This window comes from Schistocerca cancellata, chromosome 2 (genome assembly GCF_023864275.1).
Source record: "Schistocerca cancellata isolate TAMUIC-IGC-003103 chromosome 2, iqSchCanc2.1, whole genome shotgun sequence".
Taxonomy (NCBI): Eukaryota; Metazoa; Arthropoda; class Insecta; order Orthoptera; family Acrididae; genus Schistocerca; species Schistocerca cancellata.
The window spans coordinates 371,001,490-371,025,558 of NC_064627.1; the positions used below are offsets into that span (position 1 = coordinate 371,001,490).

Here is a 24,069-nt window from a genome sequence, read left to right on the forward strand (position 1 = left end):
TTATTTGAGAAAGAGTGTCAACTGTCAAGTCTACCTTATTATCCTCAAGAACTGTGAATTGTATGCTTAGGTATTTACTTCTCATAGATGTTCAACAGCAAACTATTGTAGCAGTATGCTGATGTTTGCCTACAACCTGGTAATGAGGCTTAACATTTACCTGTATAGCCATTTGGCTGTATAGCTATGTAATATTGGGGGGTTGTGAACAGTGAAGGTAAAGAACAGTGAAACACAACTGTGCAACTGTCGGCTACATCATTTACAGTAGTCAGTGTTGAACTTCCACCCCCCTCCCCATTCCCACCCCCCATTTCTCAGCCAGTATAACAATGCAGTACATCGACACCAAGGACTATCAACCAAGAAATAAAGTGGGAGAGTGTCACAAATGGTTTGCATTCTTATGCGTTGATCATGTAAAGATGTAGCAATGGCAAAATACTCATTTAGAACTCCAATGGGAATTAGAGGTTCAGCTGCAGATTCTTGACGTTGTAGACTTTTCCAAAAGATAGAGAGCCTGTGAAAGTCCTCAGTTAATGAGTGGACATACCTGAATTGCATTTCTCACAGACTGACTAACTCAGTTGCATAGTTCCTTGTAGGAGAGATGATTCTCAGAGGTAAAGTGGGGTTTGTATTTCCTGCATGCTGCATCTCTGATATTCTTAAGATGTTTGAGTTGATCGATGAGCCATGATACAGGTTTTCTCCTGACACCTACAGTTTTTATCAGAGCTTGTTTACTGCATAAATCATTGGGACACTCAGTGACATTAGATACTTCATAATTTATGTCAAAGTTATTTCTTGTCATTCCCTGTCAAGAGATATGACAGGTGTCCGCTGTAAGCTCAGACATATTCAAGTGCTCAAAATCTCTAAAAGTGGCCAACTGCATTTTGTTCTTTGGACACTGCAAGTATGTCACAAATATTACATCATGAGCATATAAGCCAGGTGCAGAGATCTGATAAGTGTGAATTACTCTGTTTGGAGACTTGGTTGTGAAAATATCAAAAGAGGTATGAGTGGTTGCTGTATAAGTTAGCCCTAGTGGAAGCAGTGTAAGATTTGACCAGGATATACTTGAATTTTAAAATTGAAGGTCTCCTGATTAGAAAATTTATGTTCACTTCTCTGGCTAAAATTATGTGCTCATACAAAAACTTAAGATTCAAGAGTATGGATTCAGAGCTAGAGAACTGTCCTGCTTTGGGTGGATTGTATATTACATAGATAAGACACTTTCTTTCTGTTGAGAGTTTTAATTTCAATGAACATCTGGTTGGGCTGTTTGTCCTTATTTTTGGACATGAACACAACGCTGAGGTCTAAAATATGGACCTGAATCAGTCAAGTGGGCCAGTAATGACTACTTATCTGTATGCCCCTGTTTTAGTGTACAGCCACCGTGAATCAAATCTAGTATAAAGCTGAAAGTAAGGGCAATGGTTGCCCTAGAATCTGGCACAGCCACTGCCTTGTGATAGGCGAGGGAGATGGAAAGGAGGGGGACAGACATACAGGCAGGTAAGGGACATGAAAAAGTGTGGACTTCAAGGCCAGTAACGCTTCCCTAGCACAAAACGCAGAATTCGGTGTGATTACAGAGGAGTGGTGAACAGAGAGTATTTGTTGTGAGGGAATATGACTGAAATAGTGACACATGTAAAAACAATTTACTCTTAGTTTTAAAGGATGCTGTCCCCATAACAACAACAAATTTTGTTGTTTGCCAAAATACCTTCATTAAGTAACATTTTTTCTATACTTGTATATATTAATTTTCAAAGATACCACCACTTTTGCTTAATATAATTTACTATGTGCCCTATTTTTAAATTAAGCATCATAACTTGCATATCTTATTTTCTGTCAGGTTCTCTGTAGCTTTGTGTCTACATTTACTTTATATTTTATTATTCTAACATCTCTAGAAATTTTAAAGCAGTTCAGGTTCATCAAATTCTATACCATTTCCTCATTGTTTGATGAAATATAGTCCATTTCATTTTGAGTAGCCATGCAGTCCTAAGTTTATTTGCTATTTGTTTTCTTATGGAAAGCATGTAAAGGATGAACTTGTTCTTTGCGGTAAATTTTATTGACATTTATACTATCACACACAAAGTACCTATTAAAAAACTGTTCTTTAGAATTTGTCCTACTTTTGAATTCAAATATCCCATCACCATATCATATGGAGACTTCCTGCCATTTATCATTATGTGTAACTCTTCATAGAGCTCTTTTACTTTCTCATCGGAATGCGAGTATGTTGGTGCAAAGACTCTAATTATTTCCATGCAAAATTTTTGGTTTATTTTTAAAACTGTTCTTGCTATTCTGTTTGAGATTATTTCAATATCTGTCACACTTTTTAATTTTGAAATTTAAAATAAAGATTACACACAATGTTTCTCCATGCTATGTTTCTCTAAAGTAAAACATCTGATCTAATTTTAATCCTATTTAATCACATCCCTACTGAACCCTTTTTGACCTTAATTTAACTCCTTTTCCAACTCCACTAACCAACCTGTGGATCCTAAAATTCTGCATTTTACTGCCACCAAAAAAGATAGTAATAGTAGTTTTAAGGTCTCTATTATTATTTATTTAGCCAAACTTCATGTAAAAACTTCTGAGTGCAGAAACAGTGACACATGCCCCATCCCTAAGGGCATTCCGAGTTCCCACAATCCACTACTACCACTGTTTTTCAGCCAGACCAGAAGGCTGATGTTCAAGGAATTCACATGTGGTAGTAGGCCCTATGACAAACACACCTTGCATAAGTATGCAAGGGCCCGATGAGTTTGGCAGGTCATATGAACAGCAATAAACTTTGGCAGACCAATGTTTTCAGCTGCCTCAGCCCAGGTTGGAGTGTTTCTAAATGTCAGAACCTTGACTCAACACAACCAGTTCACACATAATCACATGCTAGCAGTACTCTCAAATCAAAATGGCCATTAAGTAGTTATTTAGTGCAACATGTCTGCATTGAAGTTTACAGGGTTCCCAACTCTGACTTGCTAGTTGCTAGTTGGTGAGAAGTCATTCCATATTTTGTGTTGGCTTCTACAGCCAGAGACAGTTAACATAGAAGTTTACTGGGCATGGAACTACGTCATATTGTAATTACTTATCACTGATGAAATGAACATTTGGCCATGATTACAGTGGCTTACTTCTGGGACTAATGGTGTATTTTTGTTTTCCTAAGTCACTTATATTTTGTCACGACTGCTCTACTATGAATGAGATCGCATCACAAGTGAGAAACAATTTTATTGGTCACTAATGGTGGAAGGAGTAGGAAGCTTTATTGTAATATGTTTCCTGTCGTGGAAGGAATGAGGATTTTAGGCCATGTTGTGGCATTTTTGCAGTGGCAATGTGCGCATCTCTTGTTGGAACTGCAGCTTGTTGGACTCTGATAGTTGGCAGCCAGGATGATGCAAGTGTAAGTCAACCCTCGACATTCATGTCATTTGGGTGTTTTTAATATTTCAGTGGCTTCTCTGATCTTGCATTTCACCATCCCTCTTAGCTTAGCAAGTATTCAAGTTTCACTGAATTTCATTTTCTTGTCCCAATGTTCCTGGTGTTCAGCCATTGTAGATTTGTTGTGTTGCACAAGCCGACTGTACCACTCATGGCCCCCATATACATGTTGCTACTGGCTTGCCAGTTTTTATGATGAAACTTCCACATTCACAGTCACTCTGTCCATGCCTGCAGAGAATCTATCTTGTCCCTGGTGGAGCCTAGAACATCCTGGATTTTGTGGGTGCCACAGAAGGTGGGCTGGAGATCTGCCCAGTGAAGGTGTTTACCAATTCTGTCAGTGACATTATTCACGTAAGGTAAGCACTCTACTGGCTGCTATTTGTTTATGTCCTGCCCATCTTGGATTCTTTTATTCATTCTCATGGCAGTGAGGATCAATTTGGGGTTGTAACCAATGCCCAAGAACATTGTTCATAGCTTTTTAAGTTCAGATCATATACTGAGAGCATCACTTAGGTACCGTGCACAAATAGTCAGGGAAAAGATGATTGAGTTCTTCTGTGCCTGGTGGTGGTGGGAATGGGTGTGTAAGTACAAGCCCACATATGTTGGCTTCCACTCTACTCTGTGCTCTAGTGTATTCACAAACCCTATGTTGCTCCGTGGCATCACAGGGCCTTATAGCTAATCTATCATCCGATATCAGAACCAGCAGCAAGGGCTTATTACAATAATGTTTCCTCCTTCTTCCACACCCAGTAAGCATTAATATTTTCGTGATGCAATGTCATGCTCAGCCAAGCATTCATGGCAAAACAGAAGTGACTGGGGAAAACAAAAATACTGCATTAGACTCCGAAGAAAGCCACTGTAACTGTGGCCGAAATGTTGCTTACATCAGTAATAATTATTTGCAATACCATGTGACCCCACACCCAGAAAGATTTCATGCTAACGTTCCATACTGTAGTGATTCAAGAATTTCTGTGTAAATTCTAGAACCACTCAGCCTTCTACTGTCTTGAACACACGATATTCTGAATATGAGTGTGGGATGGTAGAATCCTACCTACTGTGCGACACATGCTTGTGCACACAGGTTTAAAATCAGTCAGGGGAAGAAAGTAGACATGGTGGTTCAAATGGTTCAAATGGCTCTGAGCACTATGGGACTCAACATCTTAGGTCATAAGTCCCCTAGAACTTAGAACTACTTAAACCTAACTAACCTAAGGACATCACACACACCCATGCCCGAGGCAGGATTCGAACCTGCAACCGTAGCAGCCTCGCGGTTCCGGACTGCAGCGCCAGAACCGCACGGCCACCGCGGCCGGCGACATGGCGGTCAGACGGCACTGACAAGCATCTGTCTGGCTATCCATAGATGTTTTAGTGAGTGTGTAAGGAAGAACCATGGAGTTTTTATGCAGCTCTGTGCTTATTGTGTCACTGACTATTGTTATTAAAACAAGAACAGTTGAAAAAAGTAGTCTTGTAGACTTGATGCAACCTTGTTAGAGGCAAGACTCATTTTATGATTCATGTTAAGAAAGATCATGGTATCCAAGCCAACTTTCTTTTAACTGTAATTAAATTTGTTTCTAATGTCCGACTGTACGAGAGACTTGCAGGAAGTTACATATTCATGTGGAAAGTGAAATTTTTATTGTGTATGGAGGTCAAATACATTGTTAGTTGACGAAAAGTAAAGTTCGTATGTCTACTTATTTCATATGTAGAAAGAGTCTAAAATTTCCTGTACCAAGCGTTATTCGATGGAGAAGAAGTCAAGAGGGTTTCCAGCAGCCAGCTATTCAGTAAAGAAGAGCGGCTGCAAATTCCAAGAAAGTCACCTCGTAAAGAAGTGGAAGGTGATTTGGGGGAATAAGTCAATACAACCCAGATCCACACTCACACTTTAAGTCATCAGAACGTTAGAATACTTGTTTGTCACACAATAATCCCTAAAGGTGGATACTTTATTGATATTAGCAGCTGCACACTGTGAATGTTCAGATTGGCCACACTGGTCAGTCTCATCAATGACCACAATGATGCAGGTAATGGCTTTTCTTTCCATTCTCACCTTCATTGTGTCAGTTTGAATGAAATGATTATCTTCACAGAATGTGTGATATCTTATCTATTGCCCCTATTGTGTTCATTAATGTACTTAACCTTTTTCTCTCTGTACTAAGGTAAACATGGTACGTAGTACGGTACACTGGAGAAAAAATTAACACTGCTTTGAAGTAATATCTTTCTTTATAGGAGGCACCTGTATCATATGAAATTTTCCCAAAGTTGCCTTCCTGAATTCAATCACACAAAATGTTCAATAATACAATCAACAGTCTCTCAATCAATTTCCTAGCTGCCACTTGCAAACTCTCTCTTCCATCCTTTCCTGCTAATTCCATGTCCATTTCCTTTGCCTTTTAGTTGTTCTTCACTTTTTACCTGCCACTTCACACTAATTATATGCCACTTTAGTCTGCCAAGTACAGAAATTTTCTATCATTTCAGTCATTAAACACACACACACACACACACACACACACACACACACACACACACGTTTTAGTATTACCACCATTACCACATTTTATTTTAATAATTTTCATAATATTTTTATTAAGGAATATTCAAACTTGGCAACAGAAATATGATATACTCACTGCTATTATCTTTGGAGTTGAAGTGAGATCCTGCTCCCATATGACCATAGTTGGATATGGTAAATAAAAGACAAAAAAAATTATTCCTCCAGCTGCAGCAGCCAAATTTGCTCTTGAAAAAAATGTTGATATGAGGAAGCTCAAACTGATGGTTGCAACACAGTTTAGTAGGAGAAACAAAAACACTACAGATGGATCTGAGTGTTCAAGAATTTTTCCATACTATAAAAAAAGCAATAAGAAATTAGTTCATTAATCCAGTCTTAACAACAAGAAGTATGTAATCATGAAATAATGCTACAGAATTCTGCCCTGAGCTGTACTTACAACCAGAATAAGAGTTAGCAATATAATAGTTAAAAGCATTGGTATAATACTGTCAATGAACCAGCCTAACCAATGAACGCTATTTCCAAGGCCCATTATTTTCATAGTTTCTTTGAGGCGATGTTCCTTTTCATACACCACTGATTTAGTTATCATTGCACAGCTGTACACCCATGAGAGGGTCATAAACATAGGAAGTTGGCGTGAGATCGCCAGAATAAATCTGCAAGCAAAATGTTTATGGTTAAGATACCTTAAATTTGCTCATGACCATTCACTTAATTCTTTATGTATTTACATTGATTAACAGAAATTATACATTTACTCCATACCTGTCAATCACATAACATGGATATGGGAACTGCTGAAGCACAATGCCAATTGTTCTATTTGAGCCAGTTTGTTCACTTATAATACTATGTTCTATGATATCTTGTAGGTATGCAAAACCATACGATATATATTTTAAATCAATATTAGGATTACTTCTAGGTCCAGGTCTCGGTAGTCTGTCTTCGATCTGAAATGTGTTATCCACTCTACTGGCATCCATCCTGTGGAATATGAGACTGATATTAAGTAACAAATAGAAAGAAAATATAAAACTTAACACCAGTAATGAAAGATGAAGCTGTGAAAATGTCTATCATTAATTTATTACACAAAACTAAGAAAAATAAAATGCAGACACATTATTTAACTAACTTGTAGAGCATTTTTTAAATACTGTAAGGTACTTCAGTAGAAATTTGTCAGAAATACTTCCTTTAGTAAATCTCTCAAAGAACACTTGTTTGCCATTAGAAACTAGATAATAATTATAAATAAAAGATGGAAACAACAGTATTATTTAATAGCTAAAGAAACTATCATTAGGATATACAGACTTCAGTATGTCAGAGAGAATAGACAACTTAATGGACAATGATACGTTCATGAGCTGCTGCAAGTATACAAGAGGATACAGGAGGGTACAAGATGACATAGACAAAATTTCTATGGAGGACAAGATTATTATTTAACATCTCAAAATCAACAAGGTCATTACAGACAGAGCACAAGCTCAGATTAGGGAAGGATGGAGAAGGAAAGCATGCATGCCGTACGAACCATCCCAGTATTTGCCTTAAGCAATTTGGGGGAATCAGGAAAAACCTAAATCAGGATGGAAGGATGCAGGTCTGAACTGTCATCTTCCCAAATGTGGGTGCCAGGCCAGTGTGCTAATTACTGCGCTACCTCACTTGGTCACAAAATTCCTAATTGATGTGATGAATGACAGCTAGCCATAAAAGTAGAAAAATGTACATTAATGCAAATGAGTAAGAAAGCAATCCTGTAATGTTTGAATGCCGCATTAGTAGTGTGCTACTTGATCCAGTCATGTCAATAAAATATCAAGGTGTAATATTGCAAAGTAATACGAAATGGAACGGGCATGTAAGGAATGTAGTGCGGATGATGAATAGTTGACTTCATTTTATTGAAAGAGTTTTAGGAAAACATGGTTCATTTGTGAAGGAGACCACATGTAGAACAGTATCACAACCCATTCTTGAGTTCTTCTGAGTGTTTGGGATCCCCACCATGTCAGATTAAAGAAAGGCGTCAAAGCAATTCAGAGGTGGGATGCTAGATTTGTCACCAGTAGGTTCGGTCAGCATGCAAGTATTACGGCAATGCTTTGGAAACTCAAATGGAAATTCCTGGAGGGAAGGGGACCTTGAAATTCTATTGAGAAAATTTAGAAAACCTGCATTTGAAGCTGATTTCAGAATGAGTCTACTGCAACCAATGTATATTTCACATAATGGCTACGAACATACGATAAGAGAAATTAGGGCTCACATGGAGGCATATAGGCAGTCATTTTTTCCCTTGCTCTATTTGTGAGGCGAATAGAAAAGAAAGCAGGCCAGGCACCTTATGGTGGCTTGCGGAGTAGATGTAGAAAACATTACGCTTTCGGTGGCATTTGTGTGATTAAGAACTCCACAATATGAATGCTCATTATTAGCACACAACTATGAAACACAATGTCTAAATTTATTAAAAAATTCTTTTTTGTTGTCAGCAGCAATGGCCAATCAAGAAATCAGAAAAGTTACTTATTTTCTTGCTAGGATCGACACTTACATGTTTAGGTTGATATATACTTCAAATGATTCATTCCAGTAACTGGTAGAAAGGTTGAGAAGGCTACCCTTGCTCACACAATTTCAAGGATGCCCATATTATGCAGCATTATCCCCAGAAATGATTGGGACCTTCTGGTTCTGAGCTGATTAGAAGGATTTAAGCAGATACTTCAAAGGTTCTGCGACAGGCTAGGCCATAATTTCTTTGACTTGTGCCATAGGGCTAAGAAATGTAGATACACCTTAAAAGGTTCAGTGAGGTGCACTACTCATCAGAGACTGCTATCAAGGTGACTGACAGTTTTGTGAGTGCACACAAGCTTGTTTTTTAAGCTCAGGCAACTTTCCCTCCAATACAGACAGTGATTGTTGTAGAAGATGCTTAATTCTTAATGTAAGGCCCAAACAAATATCTTCTACAGATGAAATGATTAAAATCCTAGTGATCAACTGCTGAATCATTTGGAACAAAGTCTCAGAGTTGAAACAACCCTAATATTATATGATATGTCGCAAGTCACTGTTTGTGAAGTAACATTTACTTTGTCACTGCCACTGTTAAATAAAGCTATAATTGACGTACCTTCTTGAAAAGGTAATTGATGAATCACAATTTAGTTACACTTTGTCACTCAATGTATCACTTACTAATTCACCAACAACATAATCAAATATTTAACTAACAATACATTACCAGGGGCAATTTTAGAGACTCATGTTGAATGTGTCACTATATAAAAGACAACGTTCTTTCAAGGAATATAAATTTCATGTCATTACATTCATAACTTCATTTTTACGTAACTAGATGTAGACATTCACAGCAAGCACTCCAGACTGTGGCTAGACACAAACCGTAACTACTATGAGGGTAGTTTGAAAATTCTGGTAAATTCCGTGAAAGAACAAAATATTTTTGCTGTGTCTTCCAGGTTGGTAAGCTTGCTTATTCTAACTATCATATAAAGAACTAAAACAATATACAGTGCACAGTTCATTACTGACAGCCATCTGGATTGGTCAGTGTGTTGACTGCGATTGAAAATGGAGAACACCGAGTTTTGCGCTGCTATTAAACATTTTCACCTGAAGGGTTGGACTGTTGCACAAATCAAAACAGAACTGGATGAAGTTCACATGGACTCTGCACTATCACTAAGACCATTTACTTTTAGATTAATGAATTTACACATGGTCAGACGAGTACCGAAGTCAAAGTGCACTCCGGCCATGCAGCTGAAGTCTCCACAAAGGAAATCACTGACGAAGTCCATGATATGGTAATGCAAGACTGCCAAACAAATATTCATGAGATTGCTGATACTGTAGGCTTCTCAACTGAGCAAGTGCATAATATCCTGCATTGAGAATTGGCTATGAAGCAGCTGTGTGTGAAGTGGGTGTCACAAATGCTCACAATCGACCAAAAGTGCATTTGACATAACATTTCAACACAACGTCTGGCTGTGTTTAATGACAATCCACTAGACATTTTGCACCAATTTGTGACTGTTGAAGGAGCCTGGATCCATTAATATGCACCAGAGTCAAAATGGAAGTCAAAACAATAGATAAAGGCTGGTGACAGTGAATCGAAGGAGGCAAAAACCATTTTCTCAGCTAGAAAGGTGACGGCCACTTCTTTGGGATTCCCATAAAAGAGTCTTCATTGATTACTTGGAAAAAGGCAGAACCATAACTGGATCCAATTATGGTCCATTGTTGAACTGTCTGAAACTTGCGTTGGTGGAAAAAAAAGACAAAGATTGGCATGCAAGAAAGTGCTCTTTCACCATCATAATGCACCATCCCACACATCAACAATAACAATGGCGAAAGTGCATGGACTGGGCTTTGAACTGGTTCCCCCAGTATACATTAACATGAGAGTCAATCAATATGTAAAATGAAATGTTCCCAATTTCAGAGCATTGTTACTGATAAGAACTTAAAATGGAAAACCTATATTTAGGATCCTCATATAAGTTCATCAGCTGTTGTACTTAAGATGATTGCTAAACTGAAAATGGAAATGTCACTACCATTTCAACACAGCAGCAGAAATCATTAAGCAACACCAGGAAGCAAAACTGTCCCTTAAAGGCAAAATCTGGTATTAATGGGCCCAGAATGGAATGAATTACAGAAAGGTTTTTTTTTTCTTTGTTGCATTGGAAAGAGATGGGGAAGGGGGGGAGGAAGAGGGGGGAGAGAGGTAGACGGGAGGGGGAGAGAAGGGAGGATGAGGGAGGTGGGCAGAAATAAATAAAACAGATCAAACCAGTAACCCATAGCACAAAAAAGATATGAAAAAGAAGCTAGAACATACTCAACTCAGAATTTGCTTTCTGCTTGCCACTTGGATGATAAATTAGTTGTCATCTCAGAAATTAATCAAGCTATATTTGCTAGCCCCCCCATGAACCATGGACCTTGCCGTTGGTGGGGAGGCTTGTGTGCCTCAGCGATACAGATAGCCGTACCGTAGGTGCAACCACAACGGAGGGGTATCTGTTGAGAGGCCAGACAAATGTGTGGTTCCTGAAGAGGGGCAGCAGCCTTTTCAGTAGTTGCAAGAGCAACAGTCTGGATGATTGACCGATCTGGCCTTGTAACAATAACCAAAACGGCCTCGCTGTGCTGGTACTGCGAACGGCTGAAAGCAAGGGGAAACTACGGCCGTAATTTTTCCCGAGGGCATGCAGCTTTACTGTATGATTAAATGATGATGGCGTCCTCTTGGGTAAAATATTCCGGAGGTAAAATAGTCCCCCATTCGGATCTCCGGGCGGGGACTACTCAAGAGGATCTCGTTATCAGGAGAAAGAAAACTGGCGTTCTACGGATCGGAGCGTGGAATGTCAGATCCCTTAATCAGGCAGGTAGGTTAGAAAATTTAAAAAGGGAAATGGATAGGTTAAAGTTAGATATAGTGGGAATTAGTGAAGTTGGGTGGCAGGAGGAACAAGACTTCTGGTCAGGTGACTAAAGGGTTATAAACACAAAGTCAAATAGGGGTAATGCAGGAGTAGGTTTAATAATGAATAGGAAAATAGGAATGCGGGTAAGCTACTACAAACAGCATGGTGAACGCATTATTGTGGCCAAGATAGATACGAAGCCCACACCTACTACAGTAGTACAAGTTTATATGCCAACTAGCTCTGCAGATGACAAAGAAATTGAAGAAATGTATGATGAAATAAAAGAAATTATTCAGACAGTGAAGGGAGACGAAAATTTAATAGTCATGGGTGACTGGAATTCGAGTGTAGGAAAAGGGAGAGAAGGAAACGTAGTAGGTGAATATGGATTGGGGCTAAGAAATGAAAGAGGAAGCCGCCTGGTAGAATTTTGCACAGAGCACAACTTAATCATAGCTAACACTTGGTTTAAGAATCATGATAGAAGGTTGTATACATGGAGGAACCCTGGAGATACTAAAAGGTATCAGATAGATTATATAATGGTAAGACAGAGATTTAGGAACCAGGTTTTAAATTGTAAGACATTTCCAGGGGCAGATGTGGACTCTGACCACAATTTATTGGTTATGACCTGTAGATTAAAACTGAAGAAACTGCAAAAAGGTGGGAATTTAAGGAGATGGGACCTGGATAAACTGAAAGAACCAGAGGTTGTAGAGAGTTTCAGGGAGAGCATAAGGGAACAATTGACAGGAATGGGGGAAAGAAATACAGTAGAAGAAGAATGGGTAGCTTTGAGGGATGAAGTAGTGAAGGCAGCAGAGGATCAAGTAGGTAAAAAGAAGAGGGCTAGTAGAAATCCTTGGATAACAGAAGAAATATTGAATTTAATTGATGAAAGGAGAAAATATAAAAATGCAGTAAGTGAAGCAGGCAAAAAGGAATACAAACGTCTCAAAAATGAGATCGACAGGAAGTGCAAAATGGCTAAGCAGGCATGGCTAAAGGACAAATGTAAGGACGTGGAGGCTTATCTCACTAGGGGTAAGATAGATACCGCCTACAGGAAAATTAAAGAGACCTTTGGAGATAAGAGAACCACTTGTATGAACATCAAGAGCTCAGATGGAAACCCAGTTCTAAGCAAAGAAGGGAAATCAGAAAGGTGTAAGGAGTATATAGAGGGTCTATACAAGGGCGATGCACTTGAGGACAATATTATGGAAATGGAAGAGGATGTAGATGAAGAGGAAATGGGAGATACGATACTGCGTGAAGAGTTTGACAGAGCACTGAAAGACCTGAGTCGAAACAAGGCCCCCGGAGTAGACAACATTCCATTGGAACTACTGACGGCCTTGGGAGAGCCAGTCCTGACAAAACTCTACCATCTGGTGAGCAAGATGTATGAAACAGGCGAAATACCCTCAGACTTCAAGAAGAATATAATAATTCCAATCCCAAAGAAAGCAGGTGTTGACAGATGCGAAAATTACCGAACAATCAGTTTAATAAGCCACAGCTGCAAAATACTAACACGAATTCTTTACAGACGAATGGAAAAACTAGTAGAAGCCGACCTCGGGGAAGATCAGTTTTGATTCCGTAGAAATACTGGAACATGTGAGGCAATACTGACCTTACGACTTATCTTAGAAGAAAGATTAAGGAAAGGCAAACCTACGTTCCTAGCATTTGTAGACTTAGAGAAAGCTTTTGACAATGTTGACTGGAATACTCTCTTTCAAATTCTAAAGGTGGCAGGGGTAAAATACAGGGAGCGAAAGGCTATTTACATTTTGTACAGAAACTAGATGGCAGTTATAAGAGTCGAGGTGCATGAAAGAGAAGCAGTGGTTGGGAAGGGAGTAAGACAGTGTTGTAGCCTCTCCCCGATGCTATTCAATCTGTATATTGAGCAAGCAGTAAAGAAAACAAAAGAAAAATTCGGAGTAGGTATTAAAAATCCATGGAAAAGAAATAAAAACGTTGAGGTTTGCCGATGACATTGTAATTCTGTCAGAGACAGCAAAGGACTTGGAAGAGCAGTTGAACGGAATGGATAGTCTCTTGAAGGGAGGATATAAGATGAACATCAACAAAAGCAAAACGAGGATAAAGGAATGTAGTCGAATTAAGTCGGGTACGAGATTAGGAAATGAGACACTTAAAGTAGTAAAGGAGTTTTGCTATTTGGGGAGCAAAATAACTGATGATGGTTGAAATAGAGAGGATATAAAATGCAGACTGGCAATGGCAAGGAAAGCGTTTCTGAAGAAGAGAAATTTGTTAACATCGAGTATAGATTTAAGTGCCAGGAAGTCATTTCTGAAAGTATTTGTATGGAGTGTAGCCATGTATGGAAGTGAAACATGGACGGTAAATAGTTTGGACAAGAAGAGAATAGAAGCTTTCGAAATGTGGTGCTACAGAAGAATGCTGAAGATTAGATGGGTAGATCACATAACTAATGAGGAAGTATTGAATAGGATTGGGGAGAAGAGAAGTTTGTGGCACAACTTGACCAGAAGTAGGGATCGGTTGGTAGGACATGTTCTGAGGCATTAAGGGATCACCAATTTAGTATTGGAGGGCAGCGTGGAGGGTAAAAATCGTAGGGGGAGACCAAGAGATGAATACACTAAGCAGATTCTGAAGGATGTAGGTTGCAGTAGGTACTGGGAGATGATGAAGCTTGCACAGGATAGAGTAGCATGGAGAGCTGCATCAAACCAGTCTCAGGACTGAAGACCACAACAACAACAACAACATATTTGCTAGCACACTAATATATTTACTTTTGAGTAAAAAATAATTGTTAGTCTGGTGGAGAAATTAAACTAGCGTGTGTTTATTTATAACAGCAAATAATCCCTCTCACCATAGTAAGTAAGGTTGAAAAATTAGTTACATATAATATCTTCCACTCCATTAGGCTGTCTGGTACAGCAACTGTATGTATGTATGTATGTCTTGGAACCAAAACTGTTTTTAATTCGAAAATTACTGGTAATGTTGAGAAATTAATGTGACAATAGGTTTTGGGACCTCCAAGACAGAAACTCCCCTATCGTTATCTTCTCACATAAAAAAAGGAACCTGAAGTTTGTAAATTGAGCTTATATACAAAGTATCTTGAAATACAGACATGAAAGTTATCACTGGGTAGTGTTCCACTTTGAAGCTTATGGAACTGAAATCACTCCAACTGATATGGGGATTCTAGGTGACTTTTCTGAACTGCACCCCTTTCCCTACACCTCTTCAGTCCTTTTCCTTTACCCCTATTCTTTCCCCTTCAACTCTTCTGCCAGAAGAAGAAGCCACTGGCTCCAAAAGCCTGTTATAGTTGAATTCTTTGGTGTGTGTGTGTGTGTGTGTGTGTGTGTGTGTGTGTGTGTGTGTTTGTTCCTCATTATGTAACCCCCTAGTCAGTCTTTCTTGTCATCTTTGTTGAAACTACTGTCAGTTTTCTACCTTTTGTGCTAGTATTCCAATCATATACTTATCTACACCACCCAGATTAATCAACACTTTGCCCCTACATATTTTCTAGTACCGATTTTCATACACGTAGACAGGATATTGTTATCTGAAATTTGCACATAAGAATTTCACCATTATTTACGAATTTGCCTACAGTTTACTACACTGCAGGGCATTCTTCCGATCGTCTCTCGCTGATTTATTTTCAAATTTGACAGCTATTTTCTTTCCTATCCTCCACTTACCCTGTTCATAAGCAATTCTTTCATGTTTTTGTGCATTTGTTTTCTGCCAACCCAAGATGATCGACTTTTACTGCCATCTTCTACATTACTTTATTTACCAAGCAAAGTAGTTTACATTATCTCCTGTGACTTTCTCTTTCGATCTGTCCAGTTGCCTGTTTTTTTTTTTTTTTTTTTTTTTTTCCAATAATTTTTTTGGATCGTATAGACCACTCTTGTAGCAAGAAGTTCTCACCCGGTCATTGCCTATTGTTAACCACTGTCTATTCTCACGATTTTCATATAAAGTTTTCCGATCTTTCTGAATTTTTTCCCTGCTTTTCTTCCCTTTTTCTATCTTTTTCCACCCTCTGAGTCTTGGTTTTGCCACTCCCACCATTTCTAAAATTCCAAACCGTCCTCTCTTGCCATGATGAATCCCATCACATATTATACCTGTTATTTTCAAAAACATTTTTTTGCATTATCAAATTTAAGGTCCCACATTCTTTTCTGGAATGTCTGCTTGTCCCTTGTAGTTACTCCCAAAGGCCTAACATCGAACATGTCACACCATCAACCACCACTCCTCTCATACAAACTGAGCTTGGCCAACCTCGTTAGCAATCCACAACCTTCACCACTGGCTCCCAGACCTGCAATAACTCATAATCACAAGAAACAGTCACAACAGCATAGTGTTCTCAACTTCTCATCCAAAGCACTCACTCTCCCCTGGGTTATCTGTATTATCCAGCGGTCTCACCTTCAGCCCTAAACCTGCATTTAACCATGCTGCTTTGGTGAAGGACCTACTTTCCCTTACATATAATGTCAAGTGGAAATATCACTTTGCAACACAATCCAAAAACCTATCTAGCAGCAAACCTGACATTGAACCCTGTCTTAAACAGTTCCGACCACGATCCCAACATGATCCACCACCACTACCTCAGAACCAACCCTTACAAGCCTTCTAAGAGTTCCTCACATGAAGCATTGCTTCACAAGCTTTCCTCAGGTCCCTACAAAATGACCCTGACCTGTCCTCTGCAGAACTCCAGGCTCTATGTTCCCTAAAAACTGATCACTCCATCATTATCCTCCTAGCAGACAAAGTATCTACCACTGTGGTACTTGACTGACAGGATTATCTCTTTGAAGATCTACGTTAGCTGTCAGACACCTCTACTTACAGCATCTGCCATCAAGATCCCATCCCCATGATTCAAAAACCTCAGGCCCCTTACAAGGACTTACACCTCAATCCGTAGAACTTCTTACCCCACACAAACCATGCACCTCCTCCTTTTACCTTTTTCCTAAGATGCACAAACACAAACATCCTGGCTGTCCAACAGTTGCTGTCTTCAAAGCACCCCCCAAACGTATATCTGCCTCAGTTGATCAACACCTGCAACCCATAGTACAAAGACTTCCCTCCTACATTAAAGATACCAACCATTTCCTAGATTGTCTAAAATCTGTGTCCACTCCACACCAACCACACACCTTACTTGTCACCATTGATCCCATCTCTCTCTATATCAATATCCTCCATGTACATGGTCTGTCTGCTGCTGAACATTTCCTCGTCAAAACGCACTTGATTCCAAGCCTATGACATCCTTGTTCCTCACCTTCATCAACTTTACACTCACCAACAATTACCTCATGCTTGAGGGGCACATGTACAAACAGATCAGGGATACAGCCATGGGAACCAGGATGGCTCCTTCCTATGGAAACCTTTTCATGGGTCACTTGGAGGGGACTTTCCTGGGATCCATAAGCCATCAGCCCCTGCTTTGGTTTAGATACATTGATGACATCTTTGTCGTATGGACTCATGGTGAGGCTGACCTGTTAAAATTCCTGAAATCTCAAAATACCTTATCCTAATTAAATTTCACATGGTCCTATTCCGATTCCCATGCCGCTTCCCTTGATGTTGATTTCATCCTCACCAAAGGGGACTGCTGCACACTCTCATCCACATCAAACCTACCAACAAACAACAGTACTTACATTTTGACAGTTGCCATCTTTTCCATGTCAAACGTTCCCTCACATACAGCCTTGACATTTGAGGCACACGTATTTATTCAGATACAGACTCTTTACAGCAATACACTACCACTCTCACTTCAGCCTTCACTGGACATAATTATACCAATAAACTAGTTATAAAGCAGATTTACCTGGCCATCACATCCAATCATGGTATTGCTGATCCCTCCAAAAAACAACTTCAGAGCACACCACTTGTCACCCAATATTATCCTGGTCTTGAATGTATCAATCAGCTGCTTTGACAAGGCCATGACTTCCTAAAATCATGTCCTGAAATGAGATCAATTCTGTCTGAGATTTTGCCCATCACACCTAGAATAGCTCTTTGTTGTCCTCCCAATCACCGCAACATCCTTGTCAGACCCTACGCTCCTTCTGCACCCATCTCCCTACCCTATGGCTCGTACCCCTGTGACCATCCTCACTGCAAGACTTGCCCTATGCACCCTCCTACCACCACCTATTCCAGCCCTGTAACTGACAAAACACATACTATCAAAAGGAGAGACACCTGCAAAACAACACATCATATACCAGCTGTTATGTAAATACTGTTTGGCCTTTTACATCAGCATGATTACCAACCAGTTATTAGTCGGAATGAATGGGCATAGGCAGAGGGTGTATACAGGCAACACACCATATTATGTTGCAGAGCATGCTGTACAACATGACAGTCATGACCTATGTGCCTGTTTCACCACACGCACCATCTGGATTCTTCCCCCAGACACCAGTTTCACAGAACTTGGGAACTAGCACTACAACACCCACCTGGTCTTAATTTACATTCATTCCTTCCATCTCAGCATTTATTCACGGTAACTACTTCTTTCTTCATTCCATTTTAGTTTCCTACATCTTCCATTTTCTGGCCGGTCTATTTTTCGCTGTCCCCCTTCCCATCTCAGTTATATACAATGCACTTAGCTTTTCACTCTTATTAACTCATGAACAATGTTTTAGTAGTAACCTCTGTTTTGCATATTACCCTGTCTTCCACCTTTAAGCTCTCAGGTTTGCAAATCTCGTCTGGTGCAGTCCACAACAATCAGTCTTTCCTTCTCATCCCATCTGGCAAGTCTCCCCTGACCTGGGATTCTGGGTGACTTTTCTGAACTGTACCCCTTTCCCTAAACTTCTCCAGTCCTTTTCATTCACCCCTCTTCTTTCTCCTTCAAGTCTTCTGCTAGAAGAAGGAGGCATTGGCTCCAAAAGCTTGTCATAGTTAATTCTTTTTGTGTGTGTGTTCCCCTGCCACTGCTTGGTGAGTAGATCTTTTATCTGTCCATTGATATTGTATTATCACTAATTGATTATTTTCATTATTGTACTATTAGTAAAAGGATAGATTGCTACTCACCACAAAGAAGACTTGCTGAGTTGCAGACAGACAGATGAAAAGACTGTTACATATTATAGCTTTTGGCCAAAGCCTTCTTCAGCAAACTAAACACACACACATTCACACAAGCAACACACCTCACACACACATGACTGCTACCACCACCAGCTCTAACCAGAATGTGATTGTCACATGAATAGCAATTTGGGGTGAGGCAAGGAAGGGGCAGAGATAACAGGGTGGGGAACTAGATCACCTGATGGAATCATTCAACTCAATTGCTGTAGCTAACTTTCCCTTTAGAGTAACAAGTAACCATCAAAGTTAACTGGCACTGACAGAGGTGAAAGCAGCTGTATCTTGGGAGTGTAACATATCACTTTGGCGAAAGCAATGCATTATTCCCCCTGCCTCTCTAACTGATGGCCGACAATCGTGACCTTGAACAAGCATTTTTGTTATTTTAGTAAGTAAGTGTTTGTTTTGGGCTGCATATTGTGTGGGAAATTTTGTTTCTTTTGTGCTTGTCATGAGAGCAGAAGGGGATGCAGCGTATCTGCAAGGCAGGGCTGATGGACATCTGGCTTCCTGTGCAGGAAGACAAGTGCTTATTGGGAAAGTTATTCCATGAGAACACCGTCCCATGTTGGTGATTTGCTGCAGACCACAGAACCTCACCATGAGAGACAATGATCATGACATCACTTGTCAACAGAAGCTCATAGAAGACAGACAGAGCTAAATGACAAAGACATCTATGTATTGTGGGCACTGTTAATGCTTTGACATAGTAAAATCTAACATGGAATGTAATACCAGAGATGAAATACATGTACAACAAAGAAACAGCATGTGAATTTATTTTGTAGTGACTAGTGTTTGAGATTTCCAGCTGGCAAGAACTGGGCATCTCTGAGAATAGAGTCTGCTGCTTCAAGATAGAGCAACACAGTCCAGTAAAACAGTGAACAGTAAAGGCGACCACCAAAACTTGTAGTCTACATTGTCCACCTCCATACGATGCCTGAACAATGGTAGTCACGTTACATTCCATTCTGGCAACTGTGACAGGACATCTGGATGGGTTTGTGTCAGTGAATAAGAAGATTTTGTTGAGGAAAAGAAATAAGTTTGGTTTAAAATGCAAATAACTTTTGTCAGAAAATGACATTGTCGCCCCTAGCAACAGAAGCAACAACTTGCATTTGCGGCAGTGTTTAAGCTGTTATTTGCTCTGCAAATGCACAAATTCTACAAAAAGTAAGTATGTTGAAGGGAAATTCCTGAATCCCTCAACAGCAATTCCATTAAAGAAGCAAATAAGACCACAAGTGGGAAGAGCAACATGCAAGTTGGCATTAAGCTGCTAACTCATCTACTCGGCATGGATTAACACATCTGCAGTCGACAAGGCTGCATTGGTAGTGCTGCTTACTCTAGCATCAGTTGCAGTTGCAGACAACTAATTGTCAGCAACAAAGTCTGCTTCATCAGGTGAATTTACTCCTCACTGACATCCCGAGGTGATGTGTGCTGCTCTCAATCTTTGGTGAGCTGTATTTAAGTAGACACCAAATTAGAATCTTGTGATACTGATTTTGTTAGCGCATGCCAGCAGGTACCAGAGCCATGACAACAAATGTCACTGAGTGGTTACAGATTTTGAATAAAAGTATAGTTGATTGAAAGACTGAAATAACAACCATAAAAACTCAAGCTTCTTGTATTATTGACTAAAGAATCAAATTGCCTTTGACAATAACAAGTTTAGAAACACACATTAGGGTATATTAACAAGAAAAAAAAGAAATAAATGCTAAAATTACAGAGTTGCAAACTGCAATAAGGACATTAACTATGGAGTTATATGACGAGGTACATATACAATTCAATCTAGGAAGAAAGGAGGTCAATGGACAATTTCATGAGGTAAACAATGACGTAAAAAATTTCAAGAATTTACAGAAATACAATTTAAAGCAGTAAAGCAACTAATCTCAGCTACACAGTCAAGATTTGCTGTATTAAAACATACCAAAGAATCAGATTTAATGGTTATTCCCAGATCCACACTTGATAATTTGGACGACTGAGTAACCAACTTAATAGAGCAGAATGTACAAAAGAAAATCAAATCAACTGTCAATACAGCACAGTACGAAGCACTCTCATAAAGGCATGGTGAGGATGTACTGAAAACCTGGGATGAGCTCACGAAAACAAATGAGAAGGTAAATACACAACAACTAATGGACAGTAGTGGACTGTCAGGAGAGTAAAATTTCAATTTAATTGAAAAACTGCAACTAGAAAATGTAACACGTTTTTCCAAGCAATGTTCAAAGTTAAAACCAGAGGAGAAGAAAATCCGAGTATTTTTTGACAGTGTTTGTAGGTCACTGGCTAAATTTTGTGACTATTCAAGAAGAATTATCTGTAATGTGTCATACAGTCTACACTCTATAGTTGTGATTTATTTACTGCTAAGTGAAGAATTGTTAAACAGCATGGTAGGAAGTAAAGACTTGAGGTTTGTCTACTGCCAAATCCTGGTGGTGGGTATGTTGCGTCGTGTTGAGTGCACTGGAGATTATTAAAGATGTGGTGTGCCTCATGTTGCCAGTCAGAGGGCTGGAGAGATTTTCAGTGACGTTAAAGCTTCACTAGCAGATATTATACCATGAGAGCTCTTTCTATTTATTTGCTTACTGGAGGACAGCATCCTTATTTATACAATTAGCTGTTTATTGCAGGGGGAGAGAAATGTATGTCCCTGCATGTTGCAAGCAAATCTGTTGGCCCCACCGCTGCAGAAAATTTAAATACTAAATAGGATATAAACAAAAATCAAACAATGGAAAATCCAGGATGGAATGTAACAATACCAGAGAAGGAAAGTTGCTACTCACCATATAGCGGAGATGCTGAGTCGCAATAGGCACAACAAAAAGATTCACACAATTAAAGCTTTTTGCCATTAAGGCCTTTGTCAGCAGTAGGCGTGAGCGCGCGCGCGAGCGCACGCACGCACGCACGCACGCACGCGCACACGCGCGCGCACACACACACACACACACACACACACACACACACACACACACACAGAGTCTTAGAGAGCTGAAACCACACTGCTCGCACGCACATGCACACACACACACACACACACACACACACACACACACACACACAGTCTTAGAGAGCTGAAACCACACTGCGAGCTGCAGCACCAGTGCATGATGGGAGTGGCGACTGAGTGGGGGAGTGGGGGTAAGGAGGAGGCTGGGGCGGGGAGGGGGAGGGATAGTATGGTGGGAAGCGGACAGTGAAGTGTTGCAGTTTAGACGGAGGGCAGGAGAGAAGGCGTGGAAAGGGGGATGGGGGGGGGGGGGGGGGGGAAGTAGCGGAAAGGAGAGAAATAATAAGAAATTAGAAGGTGGGTGTGGCAGTGAAATGACGGCTGTGTAGTGCAGGAATGGGAACAGGGAGGGGTCTGGATGGGTGAGGACAGTGACTAACGAAGGTTGAGGCCAGGAGGGTTACAGGAAAATAGGATGTATTGCAGGGAAAGTTCCCACCTGGGCAATTCAGAAAAGCTGGTGTTGGTGGGAAGGAGCCATATAGCACAGGATATAAACAGATATGGACAGAGATAGAGTTTAAGTTCAGAACTGAATTAAATCTTTACACATGCTAAAGCATTACTGCATGTTAAATCATGTAATTATTTGGTTGGGATTTAATACTGAATGAGTAAAATTAAGAGATATTATTGATGTTCAGTTCTGTCAGCTGTTGCTGAATGCTATTAGGGAATGTGCACTTGATGGACTGGTACAACCATGCATAAGCATCCGTTAAAATGATTCTGGTGGGCCCTTTTAGCATGATTGCTCAATGTACTTGGAATTTGCCACGATTAAGTACTGGCATGAGTAATTAGGGGACTGTGAGAACCTAATTATTCGGTCACGAAATGATTATCTTAATAAGTTACATTACAAAAGTATCTGATATCAAAGTTTGACTATTATTTATTTATTTATTTATTTATTGATCCTGTAACTCTAGGACTGTACAGTGTACAAAAGATATTGGACCATTCATTAACTACAATATACATTCCTTGATTTTTTTTCTTATTTTCAGACATCATTTTAACAACAGATAAAATTAGACAATATTTTCTTAGTCTACACATTTTATAAAAACACTCTTAATCGGTGAGGCAGTTTTGTTTTTCTACGTATTCCATTACTGTATAGCAGCTGTGCTCCACAGTTGATTCGAACTTGTTTAAGTCCATTATTATTTTTGTGGATTTGGGTAGTGCATTGTATAGTTTAATGCCTGGTTGGAGCCTGCTTTTCTGTAGTAGTGCTGTGTTTGTCTGTTGTACATGTACATCATTTATTTGTCTTGTGTGGCAGCTATGTACAGATTCATTACAGGTGATGCTTGGACTGTCGCTATTTAGTTTTTCTTTTATAATAATTACAATTTCAAGTATATAAATACATGAAATGGTAGTATTTTATTTTTCCTAAATAGTGGCTTGCTTGATGATCACTGATCTATTTCTTCCATTAATCTAATAACCTTTTCCTGCAATCTAAATGATTTCTGACTAGCTCAACAATTTCCCCAGAACACTAAACCATATTTTAGTATAGAATGAACAGAAGCAATGTATATGGCTCTGATATTATCATGTGATATACAATTTCTTATTACTGTCATTAATAAACATGCTTTGCTCAGTTTCTAGTTCACATAGTCCATGTGTGTATCCCATTTCATGTTTTGTTGAATCCACACACCGAGAAATTTTGTATTCCCTGTTTTTTATCATTTTTTGTCCACGTATTTCTACATGAGGATTAGCTGGTGTCCTATTCTGGGTGGTGAAAATATCCATTGCAACAGTTTTTCCATATTTATAATTAAATTGTTTGCATCAAAGTACTGTACTATCTTCTCTGTGACAGTCTTAATGTCATTTTCAAAGTTTTCTTTGCTGCTTCCTGTACTTAAGATGCTGGTGACCTCTGCAAATTCATATAGCTTACTGTTTTTACTGTTTATATGTAAATTGTTTACTTATGGTAAGAACAGAATTGGACCCAAAATGAAACCTTGGGGAACTCCATGTTTGACCACTAATAAATCTGACTGATGAGGTTTGACTGTCCCATTTACTTCATATGTTATCTCTATGAACTGTTTTCTGTCATGAAGGTATTATTTAATCCAGTTATGCCCTGCTCCCCTAATACCCCAGATCTCAATCTTACTTACTAATTTATCATTACTGATGGTATCAAACACTTTTGACAAGTCTATGAATTC

General features: G+C 39.4%; 1 protein-coding gene across 2 annotated transcripts in view; it reads right to left on the reverse strand.

Moving 5' to 3' along the window:
* LOC126161767 (ATP-binding cassette sub-family A member 7-like) overlaps positions 1-24,069 on the reverse strand; it is a 601,933-nt gene that overhangs the window by 394,195 nt on the left and 183,669 nt on the right. For both annotated transcript variants that reach the window (XM_049917824.1, XM_049917823.1), the window contains exons 15-17: positions 6,863-7,084; positions 6,531-6,753; positions 6,204-6,425 (exon numbers count right to left, since the gene is read on the reverse strand). In XM_049917824.1, coding sequence (XP_049773781.1) covers positions 6,204-6,425; positions 6,531-6,753; positions 6,863-7,084 — 667 coding nt within the window. The remainder of the gene's footprint in view (positions 1-6,203; positions 6,426-6,530; positions 6,754-6,862; positions 7,085-24,069) is intronic.